The sequence below is a fragment of the Astyanax mexicanus genome, chromosome 12 (assembly GCF_023375975.1).
Source record: "Astyanax mexicanus isolate ESR-SI-001 chromosome 12, AstMex3_surface, whole genome shotgun sequence".
Classification (NCBI taxonomy): Eukaryota; Metazoa; Chordata; class Actinopteri; order Characiformes; family Acestrorhamphidae; genus Astyanax; species Astyanax mexicanus.
The window spans coordinates 8,614,035-8,634,653 of NC_064419.1; the positions used below are offsets into that span (position 1 = coordinate 8,614,035).

The window sequence follows — 20,619 nt, forward strand, 5'->3', positions numbered from 1 at the left end:
AGTACATTTAAAAAGTTAATTTCAGGTAATTCTACAGTGACACAATGTAAGGAACAGTTTGTATGTTTAAATCATGTAGTAAACTAAAAATTAAAACATTCAAAAAACAAAATGCTTGTTTTTCAATAGACATTAATGAAAAATATGTATATCTGCAATCAAATGATTTAAAAACAAATCACTGATGAAATCAATCAAAACAGGCTCCTCCCCCTTTGTCCCCTTTTGACCCTCTGTCTGTCTCCTCTAACAAAACAATGGTAGCACATGAAGTGGCTCACTTCCACCTGAGAGAGCCCTTTACACACACACACACACACACACACACACACACACAAGTGTGTGAGCAGCTAGACCTCCTCAGGCTTGTACTGAGATAATATTCTCGTTCCAGCTGCCGAACCCGCAGCAGAACTCCTGAAGATCAAACAGAGGTAAGATCCACTTCTAAAACTTCTCATATTAAAATCACTTATATTGTTTCATTAAATAAATAAAATACTATACAAAATTAGAACATAAAATATATATAGAAAACTAACATGAAAATATAAATAATATTACTTAAAAAAAGTCTGTTTATAGCAAAAAAATATATATTAATAAATATGTATATAATGCAGAAAAGGTGTTTATTATACCTTTTAAAGATTTATAAAATGTATTTTTTACAGCATTAAATCTTCTCTGAAACATATGCCTTGTTGCATTAAGCTCCATTAAGGTCAATAAGAACTAAATGTTTTAAAGGCTTAAGAGGACCCTTGTAGGCTTATATAAGGATTATAAACCATTAAGCCTTATAAATAGCATACAATGTATGTCTTTATTGCCAACATAAAGTACTGGATATATGGTCATATGGCACATAATCAGTAAGCATGCTTTTAAAGTCAAATAAGTGCATGTGTATTTAATCTAATATTGAGCACAATAGTAGCCTTACAGATTTAAGGCCAATAATCAGAACACACATATATATGCCTAGTATATATGCCCTTAAAGTGCATATAGTAAAGGGAAATAATGGGGAAACCATCTTAAAGACTATACATTTAAGGCCCTAAGGATTAGGAGTATATGCCTTTAAGGCTAACAAAGCATATAGAACATGCATAATAGCCTAAAGATCTATTACAAAGATATAACAATAAGGCCTATATTAGGTGTTCTAAATGCTTTTAAGCCTTAAAGCTTTTATGCAATTAAAGAAATACATGCATCATGACATTAAGGTGTATAAAGTCTTCATTTTTCTTAAGCTTAAGGTCATTAATTAATATATAAATGTAAGGCCTATAAAGAGCATAGAGTATATGCCTTTAATGCCTTCGAAGCGTATATATGCCCTTAAGGCCTACGAGGAGCTATATGACTTGAAACTTTAATGCATACTGTATTTAAATGCATGCATTTAAGGTCAATAAGCAGAATATACATAGTGTGTTAATTTGAAGAGTGTAAAGGCTCTTTATAGTTTTAATATCTACTAGAAGTAAATGCATTAGGTATTTAATATATTATATTGAGAATATATGATCTAAAAAGAAAATGCCTAATAGCTTTAATGCCAATATGGAGAATTTGCATCATGTCATTAAGTTTGTTTAAGGCATATACAGAGTAAATACTGTATGCCATTAAAGTGTACATTAAGGAGTACATGCTGCACAGCTGTAAGGCCTATTAGAATTATATATTTAAGGGTAATAGGGAGAGCACGCATTTAACCAAAGGTCTATAAGGTCTATTAGGTGTACATGTCATAATGTATAGAGTATAAATGCCCTGAAGGCCTATAAATAAGTAGAACAGGTCAATAAAGAGTTAATGTCTTATGGCTTTAAGACCTGGAGGGAGTATATTCTGTAGCTTTAAGATCTACAGTATTTAGAATACGCACATTATAGATTTATAGATATAGCAGTGTTTATACAGCTCTGGAAAAAAATAAGAGACCACTTAAAAATGATGAGTTTTTTTTTATTTTACCAAATTGAAAACCTCTGGATCATAATCAAGAGGGAGATGAATGATCATCAACTGCTTGACTTGACAAGAGTGGCATTAAGTTATGCAAAAGCAGTGTGTAAGACTGGTGGAGGAGAACATGATGCCAAGATGCATAAAAAGTGTTAAAAAAACAGGGTTATTGCACCAAATGTTGATTTCTGAACTCTTGAAACTTTATTTTCTTTGCATTATTTGAGGTCTAAATGCTCTAAATGACAATATTTTTATTTGGAACTACAGAAGTGTCTGTAGTTTATAGAATAAAACTGAAGTGGTCTCTTAATTATTTTCCCGAGCTCTCTCTCTCTCTCTCTCTCTCTCTCTCTCTCTCTCTCTATATATATATATATATATATATATATATATATATATATATGTGTGCCTTTATATAAGGCTCACAAGGCGAACATAAGGATCGCATGCCTTTTAAGACTTATACTGTAAACCCTATAAGGCATATTTTTCACATGAGGAATTTCTTAATTTTTTCTCTTTTTTTCTCCTTTCTCATATTATCTTTAGAATAAAATAACAGTGTGTTTGTGGTTAATAAAAGCAGGGGGTTGATAAAGAATGCTAATGCTAATCCAGTTCCAAAACTCTTGTTTTTACAGGTGGAATCTTCTGGAACAAAAACTGCCGGACGCGCTCAGACCAGCACAGAGGACCAGAATGACCAGCAGCAGCAGACTGGATGCGGCGGTGGACAGTCCGGGGTTTGTTCTGGTGGACTACGCTGTATTCGCGGCTATGCTGGCTGTATCCGTGGCTATAGGGCTGTTCCAGTCTATGCGTAAGACTGCTGAACGCTCAGAGGTGGATGATTTCTTCACTGGAGGTCGGCGGATGCCCGCTGTGCCCGTTGGCATGTCCCTGTGTGCCAGCTTCATGTCGGCGGTGCAGGTGTTGGGCGTCCCCTCTGAGGCGTACCTGTACGGCCTGAAGTTCCTCTACATGTGTTTGGGTCAAGCGCTGAACTCCCTGCTGACTGCCCTGCTGTTTGTGCCCGTTTACTATCGGCTGGGCATCACCAGCTCCAACCAGGTGTGGTATCTCTCTCTCTCACCACACAGTAATTGTTCTGAATGGTAATTGATTAGTTGAAACAGTGTAGATTTATACTATTTATGTATATTTAACAGCACACAATTTAATTTCCTAATTTTAAGTAATTATCATGCTTTTATTTGCACTCAAAATAAATTGATTTTAAAAGCCACATAGGCTTTTAAACTTACAGCAGAGGTTGGCAAATAAGTATAATAATATAATATATATATATAGTATATTTTCCAAGCCATTACGTGGCGGGCCACAAAAAAAAAAAAAATAGTTTTAGAAAATGAATTGTAATGGGAGAGTACTACAGACTAGTACCTCTCCAGACCAGAGGGTTGTTGAACCCAATTGCAGAACAGTTGATCTGAAAGCAAGTAAAACCAAGAAGAAAGGAAAAAATAAATAAATAAACACACCGCTCCTCACGCGGGATCAAACCCGTGTCGCCAGGGTCGCAGTCCAATACACTACTGCTGCCCCAGCTAGTGAATTGGGACACGGCTGGACAGAGAGAGAGACAGGGGCGGGATGTAAACAAAAGCTCACCAGAGAAGCATTTTATTTTCCATTATCATTCATTATGTCAGGAAGGGTGGATGACCCAGGCAGGGTGACGAGGAAAGCGGACACAAGTGCAGGTAGGGTGAAATCAATAAATAATAATTTAATAAATAAATAACAAGTAAACAAGGAACAAGTAAACACGTAAACATAAAACAGGGAGATATATACACAAGGAACAAGGGAGTGAACCAAATAAATTAAAACTAAATAAACAAATAACCAAAAACCAAAACAAACCAGTGAAACTAGAGAACATAAACTAAACAAACAAGAAGTACTAATGATAAACAAACAGGGAGTAAATAAACAAAGAAACAAACGAGGGACTGGATAAATACAAAAACTAAACTGGGCAGGGATAAATATATACAAGGAAATAAACAAGAAGCTAAACAAGACTAGGAAAACTAAACTGAGCAGGGCAAGGGAGGAAACAAAAATGAAAATAACAGGGAACTAGAGGTAAACAGAGAAAACACGGAATAAGGAGCACAGGAAACAAACTAGGAATAAATACGGAGCTAGGGTTTTAGAAACACAGAGAGACAAAACAACAGGGGAAGGTGCAAAGACCAACCAAGGACAAGAGACAAAGGAAGGCTTTATAGCACAAAAGGGAAGTGGAAACACCTGGGGCTAGGGGCGGAGCTACAAATTGACACAGGTGGAAAAGTACTGAAACAGAACACAGGGGCACAGGTCACGTGGGACACACAGAGAGACATGAGACAGGGCTAAGACGTGACACATTATAGTTCAAACAATTGCCGACTCATGCTGTACAGGGTTTATACTGTAGCTGTAAGGCATATATACCCATGAGGGAGATATAGAATATATGTGTGGGGTCTCCAGCATTAAATTTAAATGTACAGTACTGTAAAAAAATAGAATGTCACCCTTTTGTTCTTTTGTTTTTGTCATACTTACATTTTTTCAAATTATCAAACAAACCTTAATATCAGACAAAGATAACCTGAGTAAATACAAAAAGCAGTTTTTAAATGATGATTTCCTTTATTAGGGAAAAGAAAAGTTGTCCAAACATTTTTGGAAGGTGTGTGTTCCATTACATCTGATGTAAAATGAACACATAATTTAAGAGAAAGAACATCCTACCAACAGTCAAACATGGTGGTGGTAGGTTGATAGTCTGGGGCTATTTTGCTGCTTCTGGGCCTGGACAACTTGCTGTAATTGATTAAAAACCATGAGTTCTGCTCTCTACCAGACAATTCTGAAGAAAAAAGTCCATCCCATCAGTTTGTGACATTAAGACCAGGCGTACTTGGGTTGTGCAGCAGGACAATGACCTGAAACACACCAGCAAGTCCAACTCTGAATGGTTTTGGTGTGGTATGAATTTAACCCTTGTGTGGTGTTCGGCTCTGTGGGACCCGTTTTCATTTTTCATCAAATGATACTAAAAAAATGTTTTTTCTAACTCAAACTCATTGACATTGGCTCATTTTTTGTGAAAAACATATATCAAAACACATTTTTGATAAACACACACTGTACACCCCCCCCCCCCCTACACATTTATATTACATACAGTATGTTTGGCCAAGGGCTAATAAACATTGCTTCATTTGTAAATTTGAAACAAATTTTCTACTCATATCTTGAGTTTAATTCATTTTCTTTTACATTTTATTAAAAAACTAATAAAAAAAAGAGTAGCACTTTTTGAAAGAAATGTAACATAAGAAAGGTAAAGGGCAAATATTAACCATGTAAGCTGTTTATGTTGCTTGCAATTTAGGTGAAGCAAGCATGTGTAAAGCATTTTAATGTAAAATTGTCTAATGTTGCTGAATTAAATACAAGTATCAAAGTAAACGAGTAACAAAAATATGAACACCACACAAGGGTTAAACAGATGGTTCATGCTGGACAATCCTCCAATATGGCTGAATTAAAACAATTTAATAAGTAAAGAAGAGTGAACCAACATTCCTCCACAGAGATGTGAAAGACTCGTTGCCAGTTATTACAAATGCTTGATTGCAATATTTGCCACAAAGTTTGTCACAACCAACTTATTGATTTAGGTGGCAAACACTTTTTCACGCAGGGCTAGATTGGTTTAAATAGATTGTTTCCCCTTAATAAATTAAATTATCATTTTAAAACCACTAATTATCTTTTTCTGATATTAAAATCAGTTTGTATGATAAAAAAAGCAAAAATAATAGAAATCTGTAGGGGTAAATACTTTAAGTTCTACCAGAACCTCTATATCCAACTCATTACAGAAGCCTCTAAAGCCAGTTTATCAGTGTCATTCACTTATTCACTACCTAGCAGTGGTTCTAATGTTTTGGCTAATTGTTCTATATATTTTTTTTTACTGCTCTTTAAAACAATTACAGCTCTCATATAATCACAGTGGTTCTGATTGCAGGGTAAAAGTGTTTATTTTGGTGAAATGTGTAAACAGACTCAGGCCGGCTGCTGATTGGCTGATTATCACACTGTGGGGATCAGAGGAACACGCTGACAGCAGAATCATTTAGAGACGAGGAGTGAAACTGTCTCTGCAGCATGAGATCAAACGTTCTCTCTGTGTGTGTGTGTGTGTGTGTGTGGATGTGTGTGTGTGTGTGTGTCAGTATCTGAGAATGAGGTTTGGCAGGGGAATGCAGCTGCTGGGGAGTCTGCAGTTTCTAATAGCGACGGTGAGATAAACTACCTACTTCAATGTAATTCCACACAAAACTATAGACTGTAGACTTTATTGATTTGTAAGGAAAATTTGGCATCAACAACATTTACTACAGACTAATATACAGTAGGGCATATCCTGTATACGAATACACTGCCTGGCCAAAAAAATCACCACCAAAAAAAGGTCACACACTATAATATTTTGTTGGACCAGCATTGTTTTGAAAAGCTTCTGCAATGTCACAAGATTTATTATTTCAATCCAGTGTTGCTGGATTAATTTTTCACCAAGATCTTGCAGCAGCATTGATGATGGTAGAGTCTGACCAACCGCTGCACAAAGCAGCTCTTCTCCATCCAGCACGTCCCAAAGATTCTCAATGAGGTTAAGGTCTGGACTCTGTGGTGAACTCTCTCTCAATCCATGTGTGAAAATGATGATCTCATGCTCCCTGAATCACTTTTTCACTATTCCAGCCTCATGAATCCTGGCATTGTCATCTTGGAATATGGCCGTGCTCATCAGGGAAGAAAAAATAAATCCATTGATGGAATAACCTGGTCTATATTCAGTATATTCAGGTAGTCAGCTGACCTCATTCTTTCAGCACATACTGTTGCTGAACCTAAACCTGACCAACTACATTAACCCCACGTTATTTACTTAGTTAAATCCAGGTGTTACCTTGTTTTGGCCAGGCAGTGTATTAATAGTGTGGGTTTAGCAGGGTAAACTGTATCGACACACTCGGATCATCCTTGTTTTTACACGCATTATCCATTTTTCAGCTCCACTGATCATAAAGGTTATCATATACTTTATTGTTATTCTCCTTTCACAAAGTGTGCAGCAACAGATTCAGAGCTTCTATCTCTATAACTTTACTTAATCTACAAGGTGGAGCAACTAGTGTGGGTAGGAGTGTCTAATAGAAAGAAGGACAGTAAGTAATTAAACACAGTGCTTAAAACTCCAGCAGCACTGCTGCATCTGATCCACTCGTACCAGCACAACATGAGGAGTTGTTCACTAATCTATAATAGACTGGATTATTTGGTCTCTGACACTATACATCTGTAGAACTCTATATAGAGAAGCATGGATTATATGACTTTGTAAATTTGTGTTTTGTTGATCTGCTCCTTTATAACTCCACCCACCACCATCTCTTTCTGCAGCTGCTCTACACTGGAATCGTAATTTTAGCTCCTGCTCTCATTCTCAACCAGGGTAAGGAAACCTGTATCACCATGACAAACACACACACACACACACACACACACACACACAAACACACACACACACATACACAATGATTTATTAATGGTTACTCTTTTTCTGTTTTCATCGTTTATTTCTGTGTTTTATTGATTTACAATTTTATAGAATGTAGTATCCAGGGTATTTTTTCCCCTGTAACTCATTTTTTTATAATAAAATTGAAATATTTTTGTGTTTGTGTGTGTGTGTGTGTATGTTGCAGCTACAGGGTTGAATATGTGGGCGTCCCTTTTCTCCACTGGCTTAATCTGCACCTTCTACACTGCTCTGGTGAGAAACATCTATCTATCTATCTATCTATCTATCTATCTATCTATCTATCTATCTATCTATCTATCTATCTATCTATCTATCTATCTACCTACCTCCTTATCTATCTATCTATCTATCTATCTATCTATCTATCTATCTATCTATCTATCTATCTATCTATCACACCCATTATTAATTAAGAGAATTAGTACATTTGTGTCGTTTGTGTGTTTTGAGCTTATAAGGTGTACTTTTCTCGACGTTACGATAGCCCTAAATCAAGCTGCACAGTGCGCGGTTAACAACTCGCTTTTAGTTTGCTAAAACAGGGCCCAGTGATGATGATGAGCTCAGTAAGGGTGGGTGTGTCCTATCTGTAGGGTGGGTGCTGACGATGAGTGTGATGATGATGGGTGTGTCCTGTGTGTAGGGGGGGATGAAAGCAGTGGTGTGGACGGATGTGTTTCAGGTGGTGGTGATGCTCTCAGGCTTCATCGCTGTTTTTACCCATGGTACTATGCTGGTGGGGGGCGTGGCCGAGGTGCTGGAGATCGCCACCAATGGATCACGCATTAACTTTAATGAGTAAAGCTTTAACCTACTACCTACTCATTAGTCACATTAATGAGTTTTGTAATGATAATAATAGAAATATTAATTTTAAAACACTGCCCTACATCTGCCTCTCACTTTATTCTCTCTTTCTCTCTCCTGCAGTTTTGGTTTGGACCCACAGAGGCGGTACTCGTTCTGGAGTTTTACGGTGGGAGGGACGATGGTGTGGTTGTCGATGTACGCAGCCAATCAGGCTCAGGTTCAGCGTTACATCTCCTGCAGGACAGAGAGAGACGCACAGTGGTGAGAAAAAACAAAATATCTGTTTAACCATCACTTAAATAACCTACTTTTGCATTACCATAACATTCTGTCTTAATCTCATCTTCACAATAATCACCATATTTGGGACTATAACAGTGTCCTCATGTTTCATCACCATAACATCCTTTTTCATCATCATAGCTTCAATATTTATAATTATCAAAACAGCATCTTCTCGTCATCACTGTAATAACCACACTGTGTGTGTGTTTCAGGGCGCTGTTTGTGAATCAGCTGGGGTTGTGTGTGATTGTGAGCAGTGCTGCTATATGTGGTATTGTGATGTTTGCACTTTATTCACACTGCGACCCTCTGAAATCTGGCAGAATCTCCGCCCCCGACCAGGTCAGCCAATAGTAAACCTAATATTAACACTGTGTGAGAATGAATAATTAATGGACCAATAGAAATGTTGTAAAATTGACTTCCACTGAAATATAAGGTCTTATTAAAACAAAAATGGCATGTTAAACGTAAACCTGTAGTTAATAGTAAACCCATAAATAATGATTAACCCATAGATAATAAAAAAAAAATCTCTGAATGGTGGTTTGTATGATTGATGTTGCAGTATATGCCATATATGGTGCTGGACATTTTTCGAGACCTTCCTGGTGTCCCTGGTCTTTTCCTTGCCTGTGCCTACAGCGGGACTCTGAGGTAAAGTGGTTTATTATTATTATTATAAATAATAATAATAATAATAATAATAATAATAATAATAACAATAATAATAATCATTTTTATTTAATTATCTGTTTTTTTTCTAGCACGGTCTCCACCAGCATCAACGCCATGGCCGCGGTCACCATGGAGGACCTGCTAAAGCCATTTCTGATTGGCTCTTCACAGAGGAAACAGATATTGCTCTCCAAAGCCCTGTGTAAGCACAACAACCCCCCCAACTTCCTGTGTCTTATCACTGTGTTTTACACTGCGGTGCTGCTGCTGACTGTGTGTGTGTGTGTGTGTGTGTGTCTGTATGTGAGATATACAGCGTTTATGTACGGGGTCGGCTGTGTGACCACAGCGGCGCTCTGCTCCCTGCTGGACTGGGGAGTTCTTCAGGTACACAGTCAACACCCACCCCCCCTTACAACCATAGTTGAAAATGATAAACCCATAGATAACAAGGATGAACCCATAGATACCAATAATAAACCCATAAACAACAATGCAGTATGCACACAATGGTAGATACATACACACATACAAAGATGAGCTTATGGATAACGATAAAACAATAGACCACAATGGTAAACCAACAGAAATGAATAAATTCATAGACAACAATAATAAACTCACAGACAACAATGATGATACTACAGAAATGGTAGATCATAGACAACAATAATAAACCCACCCATTAGACCACAATGGTAGAATATAGATAACAATAATAGAATCATAGACAACAATGATAAACCCACAGATAATGGTAAAGCCCTAGACAACAATGGTTAGACCATTGAAAACGATGACAAAAGAAAAACTCACTGAAAATGAGAAACCCATAGACAACAATTATAAACCCAATGAGAATGAGAAACCCATACAAAACAACAATAAACTTAGATAACAATGATAGACACATAATAGATAACATTGATAAACCCACAGATAATGGTAAACCCCTAGAAAACAATGACAAACCCACTGAAAAAACGAGACACCCATGGACAACATTGATAAATCTGTACATAACAGTATTAGAAACCAATAAATTCAAGGATAATGGAGATGCGGATTTCATTTTTCAGCAGGACTTGGCACACTGCCCACACTACCAAACGTACCAATTGGTCTTATATAATATAAACATTTTCTACGATTTTTGGGTTTTCATTGGCTGTAAGCCATAATCATCCACAATAAAATAAATAAACACGTAAAATAGATCACTTTTTGTGTAATACATCTATATAATATATGAGTTTTATATTTTGAACTGAATTTGCTGAAATAAAGTAACTTTTATAGCAACTTTTTTTTAGATGCTCAATGACCATTCCAGTAAATCCAGTGTACACCAGGGTTTTGCTGCCTGGTATTCAAGTCTCTTTCCTGCTGTTCTGATTGGCAGGGCTCATTCACAGTTATGGGCGTGGTTAACGGCCCCCTGCTGGGGGCTTTCATCCTGGGCATGTTCATCCCGGCCACCAACAAACCTGTAAGAAACAGCCAGTCCAATTATTACTGACCTCAGTTGTGCATAATGTGGAGTAAAAATGTACCAAATCAACAAGCCATTGTTCAGATATTTTATAATATATTTATTCCCTTCCTGTCTTCTTCTTCCCTTCCTGCAGGGTGTGTTTGGGGGCGTGGCTGTAGGTTTTACTCTGGCAGTTTGGCTGGCTATTGGAAGCTCTGTCTACCCCCCGACCCGACAGAGGATGGGTGTGTTACCCACCAACGCCGACCACTGCCCTACAGCTAACACTACACACACCCCCACACCCTCACCTACATCACCGGCATTATCCATCCTCCACCCACAACACCACAGGTGAGACAAAGTGAACACTGACCATTAAAAGTTTGTGGACTGCTTTTCAGACAACACACCTTGCAAAAACTAATTTCAGGTATGTAGCATAAATGGCTTGACCCCCAAAATGTCTCGTCCCACCCCCCAATTCCCAGATCATATTTTAGCGATATATTTTAGCCGCAAACTGCACCCCGCACAGTCTTTTCTATCGTAACGACAGGAAAAGTACAACTTGTGTGGCTCGAAACTTGGAAAAGGCATGTACTAATTCTCTTCATTAACCATGGGTGTGTTTTGGGCACAAGGTGAAATAAACCAATCAGCATATCTCTTGCCATTCCATTTAAGAGCCAGCTGTGCTCTGACTTTGGCAGATTGATATTTTAACTGCGCAGTGCTTCTGTGCTTCTCAGCAGAGGAAACTAAGCTGCTTATTCACACTGTATAGGTACGCAAGCAGGTCATTTACAGGAAGAGTAATATTATTTTTTTCTGTATTCTGTTTATTGGTAATGTAAAAGTTGTGTTTTTGCACTGCTGTGTGTAACAAGCGGGAGTGCCAAGATAGGAATGAACATCTGACCGTTTACTGTTGTCAGGGTTTAAATCAGTCAGTGGAGCACCTATGTTTTCCACTGCCAAGAAAGCAATACGCCTGAAATTTACCTCAACACACCTCACTTCCAGATCACCAAGCCCATTAGAGTAGATATATTTCTAAACTCCACTGTGGTATTAAAGCCAGCATATGTTGCTCTAAGCACTGTAATTTTGTACTTTTCTGTATTATTACAGTTCCCCAGTTCGCCAATTATAGGTCCTTCAAACTCAGAGACAAGATAACAGACTCCTCCAGTACAGTAAAACTCTGACAAAGCTACAATATATGAAATATATGACAGCTTCTGTCTGACATCTTCTCTTCATGTTTAGTCAGCATGGGCTTCAGGATTTCTACTCCATGTCCTACCTGTACTTCGGAGCCTTATCCACCAGTGTGACTGTTCTAGTGGGACTGGTGGTCAGCTGTTTAACAGGTGAGAACCGCTTAGTCGCATTTACCTGCATAAAACTATGATGATTAGGGGGCGTCGGCCATATTTCTTTTTCTTCTTTTTATGTTTTACAAAGTAAAAAAGCCAAGCTGACTTATTGGTCTGGGCCCAGTTTCAAAAAAGCACCTTAGTATTAAAAGAGAGAAGAGAGAGAGTGCTCAGTGTGAAGCTTGCTCAACCTTAATCAATCTTAAGAACCACCTAAGCACCTTAGTGCTAAGAACCTTTTGGGAAACCCATTCTTGGCATAGAACAGTCCAGCTGGTGGATTATAAAAAAATAGCTGAAGGAATTTGTAGGTCCTGACACTGTCAGTCTGCCTGCTCTTGACTTTGAACTACTTAAAGACTCCAATTCCCAGCATGCACTTACACCTGACCTCGCTGACTCTGCTGAACATGTGACGCTATGGTGTTCCCGCTCCCCCAGTTACTGATTGTTTCCACCTGGCCTGTCTAGTATAAATACCCCTCAGTTCAAATTTAGTTATCTAGCTTTTTTACAACGCATTTCCCCTGTTTATTGCCTTTGGTACTGCCTTGTTTTTGTTTTCGAACCTCAATTTTTGCCTGATGTATCCATCGTCTGCATGTTGGGCGAGTATTGTGTCTCGCTGGCTAGACACACAACAGACACCAATTGCAGCTACCAATCACACAGTTTATTAATAAAGGGGCTTGGCTTACAGGAGTAGTAAGGGACAGGCAGGGTCAGTAACAATATGACAGCAAATATAAACAACATACCAGAGAGCTGTCAGGCAAAAACAGGGTCATACACTATAAATCCCGCAAGGAGAGGGCAAAGGCAAAAATGTGGTAAAAAATACAAAAATGGATGGACAGCGGAAATAAACAATAGAGAGGGCATCCTAAAAACAAAAACGAGTCAGTAACAAAGGCAATAAACAAAGGACATGTGTTTTAGAAGAACTAGATAACTAGTTTCAATACTCGGCTGGGAACAGAGCAAAAACTGGGGTATTTATTTAAGACAGGCCAGGTGGAAACAATCAGCACGTGATCAGCAGAGTGAGGGAAGTCTTTGTTGAGTGCATGCTGGGAAGTGGAGTCTTTGTTAAGTAGTTCAGAGTTCAGAGCAGTTAGACTGACAGAGTCAGGACTGAGAGAATAATACATTTATTATTTATGTGGTGATTGTTTTTATTTTAAATAGCCGATTTGTTTTGGTTAGGCCATGGGAGGTTCTGTTGAGGGTTAAATGACCTGCTGTATGTAACTAAATTTAAACTGTGTGTCAAAATGATTATCATTTAAATTTGTACTTTTTTTCCTGTCATTTTTGTCTACCTCTGGTGGCCAATATCAGCCTAGCAGATGAGCCAACCGCAGAACTTTCAATAGGGTTAAAATTGAGCAAATAAACAAATTAGATTAATTGTGATTGTCCGCAGAAAACAAGGTGATTAATCACAACTAACTGTATCTTATAATGTGATTAATCATGACTGACTGTTGTGATGATGTTTTTGAAGGACCGACTAAAAGAAGCTCGATCCGTCCGGGTCTGATTTGGTGGGATCTGGAACCCAAGACTCGGCATGTTCCTCAGGAGAACATGGTACATTCACACCTGAACCTTCAAACCACTTTAATATCTCTCTGCCTGTTCACACTGTGATCAATTTTGCTTCTGTTTCCCCAGAGCGACACAATGACCCCGCCCACAATCCCTCTCAACCCTGAGAAAGAGCAGGAGAAGATCGTATTCAATATCAACCAGGAAGATCCGAAACGTGGTTCTGTTCTTTGAGAGTGAGAATGTGTGCTGTAAACCAGATTCACAAATGTCTTCAATGTTTTAAAATAAAATCTAATGTCTGCTTTTATACTCAACCTATTCCTTTCCAACAGTCAGACTTTTTGTTTGAGAGCCAAATCATGTGTTCTGATTGGGCATCATTTCAGAATGTCGGGGAAAAGTTTCAGAGTAATGAGATAGTGTCTCAGAAATAACAAGATAAAAAAAAGAGATATTGTTTTAAAACAATGAGACAGTATATTAACAATAATTAGATAGTGTCTCAAAACAAAGATATAATGTCTCAAAAATAACAAGATAGTTTTTCAAATCAAAGACATTTTTTTTTTTCAAAACAATGAGAAAATATATTAAAATAATGATATAAAATATATTAAGTGTTTTAAAACAAAGCGATAGAGGCTCAAAACAAAGAGATAGTGTCTCAAAACAAAGAGATAGAGGCTCAAAACAAAGAGATAGTGTCTCAAAACAAAGAGATCATGCCTTAAACAAAGAGATAGTGTCTCAAAAACAGAGATAAAACAGAGATCTGAAAACAAAGAGACATTCGCTAAAAAACAATGACATAGTATCTCAAAGTTGAGACAATAGTTTCAACAAGAGTTTCTCAAAAGAGAAAGTTTCTCAAAATGAGAAATCCTAGTATCTGAAAGTAGTAGAATGTTGTAAGAAGCAATTTGTCTTATTATTATTGAATAATGAGTAATATATATTTTTTCTATATGTCAAACATATAGATAAACCCTTTTTTACAATGTGTATGGAAGTATGGATGTAAATTGTGTTTTTTTGTGACATCACAATGCAAGTAAATTCAAACACGACTTTTATTTTCCAGATATGAGTGTGTGGACTGGGCGAATGAACAGTTATGTGATAAGGTTTAACATATACACATATGTGATAAGGTTTAATATATATATATATATATATATATATATATATAATACAAAACTGGACTGGCTCTTGCATAACAGCCAATATTAAACCCCTCTGTTTCACTGCTGTATCACACATTCCGAATATCATTCCTGTACTGGGTCTCAAAGCAGCGTGTGTGTGTGTGTGTGTGTAATCTTTCAGTAACTCTGTGCACCTGTTCCCCACCTGCAGCTTCAGCATCTGAATCCAGATTATTCTGATAAACTGAATTAATTTCAATAAAATTCCACACTTCACTTTTACACACCACATCAAACACCTGACCCTTAATCACCACCACACCTGAACAGTTTGTTCCACCAGCACATCAAAGAGCCTCGAATATTTGAGTGGAATATTTAAAATATTTTACCCAGTCATGTGAAAAAGACTGGACACCCTAGTTCTAATTGGACATGCTGGTCAAACTTTTTCTGCACATTTTGTGTTTGGTTTGGGGGGGAGGGGGGGGGGGGAGTCGTTGTCGCTAAATGACGTCAACACCTAATTTGCATAATTCATGTTTTTGAAGCTGTAAAGGATTAAGGTCGTGGGAGTGAAAAAAGTGAGTAAAAAACATCCTAAATATGTTAGAGCAGCAGTTAGCCGGAAGTGTTAATTTACGTTTTTTTTAGGGTTTTTGTTTGCTTTATTTTATATTTTTTTTTACGCTTTCTTTATTTTTAAAGCTATCATAGACAAATTGATAAATGGTTCAATAGATATTTAGCTTTTTACAAAGAGGCAGACTCTGTGGAGGAGGTGAGTGACAGGCTACGTGGTGAATGTGGTGAGAGACTGACTGAGACTGTGTGAGTTACATTCAATGTTTTTTTTCGTGTCACACTGAAGACAGTTATATTTACAGCACTGACTGACAGTCACACTGTCTACATTCTGATTAAGAACAGGGCTGCTCTCACTGAGGCGGCTCAGGGATTATGTCACACGCAGCACCGTGCGCAGTGCCCTAGTGCCTGTAAATTTAATGGTCCAATTTTGAAGGTAATTTAAAAACCAAGACATTTCCTCACTTTTTGAAAAAAAAAAAAAAAAAAAAAACGGGAAATACGGACGTTTGGTCACCCTAGAGTTGCCATGTTGTTAAGTATATTTCTCTCCTGAAAACTGTTTATTTGGGTGAGTAAAGCGCTTCTGTTTATTTACAGTAAGTTTAGATTTCCAACATTTTCAACTGCGAGGTTAGCCGCAGCGCTAGCCGTGGTTAGCAGCTCTTAGGAGCACTTAGCGCTAGTAAATGCCGGTCGATAGCACTGAGGAAGGCTGAGTGATCCGGTAACCCAGGGTGATATTAGCTAGCGGTTTGTCCCTCGTAGCTTATTTAAACACGATAAACACGCAAACTACAGTCAGGTATAACGTTAATCACCTCTGAACAGGTAACAAGCTAGTGCTGCGGTTAGCGGCTAATGCTAATGCTGCTCCAACCTGAAGAAACTTCAGTTAAACTCCCTATATAATGCTGCACTTCAGCGGAGTGGCTTTATTGCTTCTTAATACCTGACTGGTAAAATTCACATATAAGGTTCATTTGATTATAAGGCGCTCAGACGATGTTTGAAAAAATTAAAGGATTTTAAATGTGCCTTATAATGCAAAAATAGAGTACTTAAACACTAATTAGTGGTGGTAATTAGTACATAGTTTGGAGACACACTCTGTCTTCACAGTGTCTAAACGCTGCATGATGGAGTTATATAACGAGGACTGTTCTGTTCGGTTTCACAGAAAACCACTTCTTTTTTTCTTTTTTTCATAAAGCGGAAATGAGCAAAAACTAAAACTCAGAGCCAAGAGGAAACCACAGCTTCTACTTCTATTAACCCCCACCCACACACACACACACTCTAACAGTACTGTAATATATACTTAGGCTTGTATTTACATAAGCTTGTTTTGTCTTTATTTTAAAATAATATATTGTTTAAATGATGGAAATCATTGATTACACACTTTAAAATGATAAAAGCAGTAATACTATATGTAAAAAAACTATATCTAATACCTAATAATGTAGTATAATAAGCAATCCTTCAAAAGGGGGTTTGAGATGAACTGATTCAGAGTGGGGGTTTGAGATGAATTCATTCAGAGGGGGGGTTTAAGATGAATTCATTCAGAGTGGGGGTTTGAGATTAACTCATTCAGAGTGGGGGTTTGAGATTAACCTATTCAGAGTAGGGGTTTAAGATGAACTCGTTCAGACTGGGGGTTTGAGATGAACTCGATTAGAGTGGGGGTTTAAGATTAACTCGTTCAGAGTCTGGGTTTAAGATGAACTCCTTCAGAGTGGTGGTTTGAGATGAACTCGTTCAGAGTGGGGGTTTAAGATGAACAAATTCAGAGTGGGGTTTAAGACGAACTCTTTTAGAGTGGGGGTTTAAGATGAACTCCTTCAGAGTGGGGTTTGAGATGAACTTTTTCAGAGTGGGGTTTAAGATGAACTCTTTCAGAGTGGGGGTTTAAGATGAACTCCTTCAGAGTGGGGTTTAAGATGAACTCTTTCAGAGTGGGGGTTTGTTTGAGATGAACTAGTTCAGAGTGGGGGTTTAAGATGAACTCGTTCAGAGTGGGGGTTTGAGATTAACTCATTCAGAGTGGGGGTTTAAGACGAACTCTTTTAGAGTTGGGGTTTAAGATGAACTCTTTCAGAGTGGGGGTTTGTTTGAGATGAACTAGTTCAGAGTGGGGGTTTGAGATTAACTCATTCAGAGTTGGGGTTTAAGACAAACACATTCAGAGTGGAGGTTTGAGATTAACTCAATCAGAATGGGGGGTTGAGATGAACTTGTTCAGAGTGGGTGTTCAAGATTAATCTATTATGAGTGAAGGTGAAGATGAACTAATTCAGAGTGAGAGTTTGGGATGAACTTGTTCAGAGTGTGGGTTTGAGAAAACCTTTAAAGATCAGCTGTAGTTTACAGTAAGAAGGAAGTGAGAGTCGGTAGAGGATAATCGTGGTGGTTTCAGTAGTTTGAGGACGGTTGATTTCACAGGGCTGAAGTACAGACTGAATGGAGCTGCAGGTATGAGAGGGTGTCTGAACCAGAGGTAGTACCTACGCTGCCACCGGAAACCAGCCGATCTCATCTTCCTCCCCCACACAGCCATCACAGCGTACAGGAAGCTCTCGCCATCTCGCTAACTTAACATAAACACAAGCTCTACCATCACAGCGACCAGAGGTAAACAGCTGGATTTACTCTACTTCCTCAACAACTTTTGTAAATACTGTGTTTAATAGTGTGTTTAATAAGTTTTATTGAAGTTTAATTGGGTTTAAGTGGGGATTTAATAGGATTTAATTATGTTCAATGTGATTTAACTGTGTAAGCTTGGGTTTACAGGGGTTAAATTGTGTTTATTGATGTTCATTGGAGTTTAATGAGTTTTAATGGTGTTTAATGGGATTGATTGACGTTTAATATAGTTAAGTAGGGGGTTCACTGAGGTTTAATGGGGTTTAAGGAGATTTATTGAAGTTACATTGGGTTAAGTGGGGGTTTAATGGTGTTTCCTGGTGTTTTATAAGATGTATTGAAGTTTAATTGGGTTTAATGGAGGTTTACTGAGGTTTAATTGTGTTTATTGAGGCTTATTGGAGTTAAATGACATATCCTCTTGGATGAAGGAGCATCACCTTCAATTAAATCTCTCAAAGACTGAACTTCTGGTCATACCAGCAAAACCATCTTTTCAACACAACCTCTCTATAAGCATCGACTCTCTCTCTCTCTCACCGACAAAGGTTGCTAGGAACCTGGGTGTTATGGTTGATGACCAGCTCTCCTTGTGGCCTCGGTTGCTCGATCCTGCCGCTTCGCGCTTTATAACATCAGGAAAATTAGACAGTTTCTGACGCAACATGCCACCCAACTCCTGGTACAAGCAGTTGTCATCTCACGCCTTGACTACTGCAATGCCCTGCTAACTGGCCTCCCAGCCTGCGTAGTAAAACCACTCCAAATGATCCAGAATGCAGCAGCACGTCTGGTCTTCAACCAACCAAAACGGGCACATGTCACCCCGCTGCTCATTGAGCTCCACTGGCTACCAGTTGATGCTCGCATCAAATTCAAAACTCTTACAATCGCCTACAAGGTGGTGACAGAACAGGCTCCTTCCTACCTGCACTCACTCCTGAAGGCTTACGCTACCTCCCGGCCGCTGCGCTCCTCCAATGAACGTCGCCTCGCTTTGCCAAACAAACATTCACACAAAGCAATCCAGACTGTTCTCATACAGAGTTCCCCAATGGTGGAACAAACTACCTTCCACTACCAGATCAGGAGAATCTCTCGCTATCTTTAAGAAACTCCTGAAGACAGAGCTCTTCAAAGAGCACTTACTCTCCTAACACCTCTAACACACTAACTACTTCTAACCCCATTTCCTTCTTCCCCTCCTCTACTCCTCTATCCCTTTATTTCCCTTCGACCTCCTTTAAGCCCTATCTAAAAATGGGCTATCTAAATTCCTATTACTTTTGTACTTCATTATTGTAAGTCGCTTTGGACAAAAGCGTCTGCCAAATGAAATGTAATGTAATGTAATGTAATGTAAATGGGTTTTAATGGTGTTTAATGAGATTGATTGATGTTTAATATAGTTAAGTAGGGGGTTTACTGAGGTTTAATAAGGTTTAATGATATGTATTGAAGTAAGTTCAGTTGGGTTAATTGGAGGTTTAATTGAGTTTAATGGTGTTTTATAAAGTTTATTGAAGTTTTATTAGAATAAGTGAGGGTTTAATGGGGTTTAAGGGTGTTTAATTAGATTAAAGCTTGGGTTTACATGGGTTAAGTAGAGTTTATTGAGTTTTTTTGCAGTTTAATGGGCTTTAGTGGTGTTTAAAGATGTAAATGGGAGTTATTGGGTTTTGGTCGTTGTTTACTGGGGTTTAATGGAGTTTATTGAGGCTTATTTGAGTGTAATGGTATTTAATGAGATAGACTGAAGTTTAATAAAGTTAAGTGGGGGGTTACTGGGTTTTAGTGGTGTTTAAAAAGAGGTTTATGCAGGTAAATAGGTTTTAGTGGTGTTTACTGGAGTTAAGTGGTGTTTATTGAGGGTTATTGGAGTTTAATTGGTTTTAATGGTGTTTATTGAGATTAATTGAAGTTTAAAATGAGTTTTATTCTGTGTTTACTGGGGTTAAATGAGGTTTATCAGAGTTTAATGAGTTCTAATGGGGTTTAAGAGGAGGTGTTTCAGAAATAGAGTTAAACTACAGCACTGTAGGGGTATACTGAACAGTATTTTTATATTCTGCATTACAATAGTATAATTCATTTTGTATAAGATATGAAATATGAAGGTTATTACATGTTAGGTAAATTTTTCCATAATGTGAATTTGGCAGATTAAATTTAAAAAATAAAAATAAATATACAACCTTTTTAGATTAACACTTTTGGTTACAATTTAGATAGATAGACAGCCAGATAGTCTGATAGATATATAGATAGATAGACATATAGGAGAAACAAAAAATATTATGTAATTGTTTATCACAGCTGGAGTAGCGAGTGAAAGGAAGTGTATGTGTGATGAATATGACAGATTCACTTTATTTATTGCGTTATACTTCCTTCACCCCGACAGCAGAGGAACAAGATGTTCTT

At 37.8% G+C, this 20,619-nt stretch overlaps 2 protein-coding genes across 7 annotated transcripts in view; both read left to right on the forward strand.

Annotated features, from left to right (window-relative positions):
- The first annotated feature begins 305 nt into the window (after window positions 1–305).
- Window positions 306–14,117, forward strand: slc5a5 (solute carrier family 5 member 5). 2 transcript variants are annotated; one of them, XM_022670844.2, is made up of 16 exons: window positions 306–434; window positions 2,628–3,057; window positions 6,252–6,317; window positions 7,486–7,537; window positions 7,791–7,858; window positions 8,271–8,425; window positions 8,558–8,698; window positions 8,935–9,064; window positions 9,291–9,379; window positions 9,490–9,602; window positions 9,717–9,787; window positions 10,803–10,889; window positions 11,029–11,228; window positions 12,147–12,250; window positions 13,764–13,849; window positions 13,934–14,117. In XM_022670844.2, exons 2-16 carry the CDS (start codon window positions 2,686–2,688, stop codon window positions 14,039–14,041), a joined length of 1,842 nt encoding a protein of 613 aa, XP_022526565.1. In that variant the 5' UTR covers window positions 306–434; window positions 2,628–2,685; the 3' UTR covers window positions 14,042–14,117. The 2 variants fall into 2 exon arrangements, with proteins under 2 accessions (XP_022526565.1, XP_049341899.1); XM_049485942.1 differs by having other exon boundaries at window positions 9,490–9,787.
- Window positions 14,118–15,879: 1,762 nt separating this feature from the next.
- The window catches only part of jak3 (Janus kinase 3 (a protein tyrosine kinase, leukocyte)), a 35,126-nt gene continuing 30,386 nt past the window's right edge, over window positions 15,880–20,619 (forward strand). The window contains exons 1-2 of one of the 5 annotated variants that reach the window (XM_022670842.2): window positions 15,880–15,979; window positions 17,992–18,180. The gene's annotated coding sequence lies outside the window, so the exon portion shown is untranslated. Of the gene's footprint in view, window positions 15,980–16,003; window positions 16,115–17,123; window positions 17,543–17,601; window positions 17,687–17,742; window positions 18,181–20,619 lie in introns of those variants that run through there. The other 4 variants (XM_022670841.2, XM_049485779.1, XM_049485778.1 and 1 more) reach the window with 4 other exon arrangements.